The 2,854-nt window shown below is 34.8% G+C and overlaps 1 protein-coding gene across 1 annotated transcript; it reads left to right on the plus strand.

The window, feature by feature from the left end:
- The first annotated feature begins 1,345 nt into the window (after positions 1–1,345).
- On the plus strand, positions 1,346–2,627 carry LOC104228434 (21 kDa protein-like). The gene has a single exon (XM_009780900.2). The coding sequence runs from the start codon at positions 1,697–1,699 to the stop codon at positions 2,315–2,317; it is 621 nt and encodes a 206-aa protein (XP_009779202.1). The 5' UTR covers positions 1,346–1,696; the 3' UTR covers positions 2,318–2,627.
- Positions 2,628–2,854: the final 227 nt, after the last annotated feature.

Raw genomic sequence — 2,854 nt, forward strand, 5'->3', positions numbered from 1 at the left:
TTTGTGTCTGTCCTATTGAAACAACTTTAGACTACAGATCGTTAAATTGTAATCAACCTTCTTTTAGTGTAAACTGACGCGGCTTTACCCTTTGGTCAGTTAAATAATCCTTACATTTGGTAAATGCTTATATTTACTCACGCGATTAAGAGTAATGACCTCGCAAAGGTAGAGTTCAACTGCACCTCACTTTGTATTCTTTGAAATAGCCCTCAAACATTACGTCAATGAAATAACGATATGATCTCGATTTTGAATTTCTGAGTCCCAGGTTAGTATATATATAATTACATTCCTATTATCATGGCAGATATTTCAAAAAAAGAAAAAAGATTAAAAAAAGAAAGAAAAACTGACCTAGAAATATCTCCAGTCCGCTTCCTAGAAATATAATGCATGAACACTAGAAGATAGGACATTTAAGAGAGTCACATGGTTGTTTATGGCGAGAAATATTGCTAAAAATAAAAAAAATATGATATTATATGTCACATAAAGTTGGATAATGTAAATGTTGGAGGATAAAACACTTCAAGCCCAATCATAGGCCGACTGGTGAATGGCTGCTTAAATTTCAAATTGATTTACACCCTACCAAATACAAAAATATAAACTCTTTGGTATTGTTACTATTTGGCAATCAATCATATTCATAATTGGCATGTGAGTTGAAGCTAATTGATGAAGCGAAATTTGATGCGTGAGTAGTCTCTTTATTGCACCACACTAACTGTTGAGATATTTTGCTCAACTTATTTGAAGAAAAACAAAAATAAAAATGAACTCTTTGGACACTTTCAATCTTTCATTGCCATTCATCAAGATAATCTGATGTAACTAAAAAAATAATAGGACCAGTACCCAAAATCCAGATCTTTTCCCAGCAACAGGAAACCTTTATCAAATTTTAGTCCCCATTTAGACTACCTAATCAAAGAAGATACTCTGCATTCGACTTAATTCACGCACATTGTCAATAAGACAAAGACCTTAGCGAAGCCAACCAAACTCTTTCTTTTACTTTTTCATATTACTCCATCCGTTTTAATTTATATCACACAGTTTAATTCGGTATGGGATTTAAAAAAAAAACTTTTAAATCTTGTGGTCTTTAAAGTATAAAAGATAAAAGTTTTGTGGGGCCATAATATTTGTGTGACTATAAAAATTTCTAAAATAAAATATTTATAATTATATTATTTTCAAATATAGAATATATAATTTTTTTGGAACGGACTAATAAAAGAATTGTATTATATACTATATCAATTGAAACGGAGGGAGTAGATGGTTATCCGCACGCATCTTTAGTAGTGACAGTTATTCGATCTTATAATAGGTTGGCCTATGCATGCTGATGTATTGTCTTTTAGTAGCTACATATTGAGTTGAATTACCTTTTACCATGCCTGCGACCCCATGCAAACAAGAGCTTAGGTCCTACGAGGAATGTCCTTCTCAGCACGCCAGATGCACATACATGAACCAAGGCAAAAAAGCAAAGGAAATTTAACCTTTTTGCCATTAATTACATTTAAACTGGACTAGCTCATTCCCCCAGCTCTCTTACCCACAAGCTCCTTCTATAAATTCAGAAACCAACTGCACCCCCCACATTCATCATAACTCGATCTAACTTTAGTTATTGAGAGACAAACCAATTACAGAAGCTTAATCCTTAGAGAAATTAAGAGAGATGGAAGGTGCTTATTATATCCGTTGCCATATTCTCATCGTTTTTCTTATTTTAGTTGCCTTCACTTCTTCTTCATTCATGAAGTCATCAGTTTCAGCAGCAAGACCAGCCGCCGGAGATACAAATACAGAGTTTATAAGAACATCATGCAAGTCAACAACTTATCCAAACCTCTGTTTCAGCTCATTGTCAAGCCGTTCAGCTGCTATTGGAGTTTCCCCTCAACTTCTTGCCCATGAATCCCTCACCGTCAGTCTCGAAACTGCCCAATCAACATCTGCTATGATGCTAAAGCTAGCACACGTCCAAGGATTGACCCCTAGAGAGGTTGGTGCCATGCATGACTGTGTGGAGGAACTAAGTGACACAGTCGATGAATTGAGAAAGTCCTTGGGGGAAATGAAGCAGCTAAGGGGCAAAGATTTTGACCTTAAAATGAATGATATTCAAACTTGGGTCAGTGCTGCCTTGACTGATGAGGATACATGCACTGAGGGGTTTGCCGGAAAAGTCATGAACGGGAAAGTTAAGACTGTTGTAAGGGGAAAGATTTTGGAAGTTGCACACTTGACAAGTAATGCTTTGGCTTTGGTCAACAGCGTTGCCGCTCTTCACGGCTAAAGTTACATGTCAACTATATATAGTGCTACTCTTCTTTTACAATTAGTGTACTTAATTCCAGCTTAATTAGTTGATTCCTGTAATACCAAAGACATATGCTTTAGATGAATTTTTTACATGAGTGAGGGAGCTATCAATCAAAAATGTGCGCTAAAAGTTAAAAAGTGCCAACATCAATGATTAGGTTTGCACAGTCCTAATGAGTGAAAGAGAGTAGAGGCTATTATATTAATTCTCCTTCTGTCACAATTCACATGTCAAAAAAACATATGTTTATGGGATTCAACAAATAGATGAATTTTTCTTTCAATTCTTAATTATATTTATTATGAATATTTATCTATTAAGTGACTTGATAATTAAAATGGTTTAACAAGTTATCTACCATGATTTCAAAATACTGCATGCAATATGTTTACACACAGAAATACATGTTATAAGAGTGTTCGATTTCACACAGATGATATACCCAATTTAAGAGAAGATGCAGGAAACCAGCATAGCGGGCTTTTATTTAGAGCTTGAAGAAACCAATAT

This window comes from Nicotiana sylvestris, chromosome 3 (genome assembly GCF_000393655.2).
Source record: "Nicotiana sylvestris chromosome 3, ASM39365v2, whole genome shotgun sequence".
Taxonomy (NCBI): domain Eukaryota; kingdom Viridiplantae; phylum Streptophyta; class Magnoliopsida; order Solanales; family Solanaceae; genus Nicotiana; species Nicotiana sylvestris.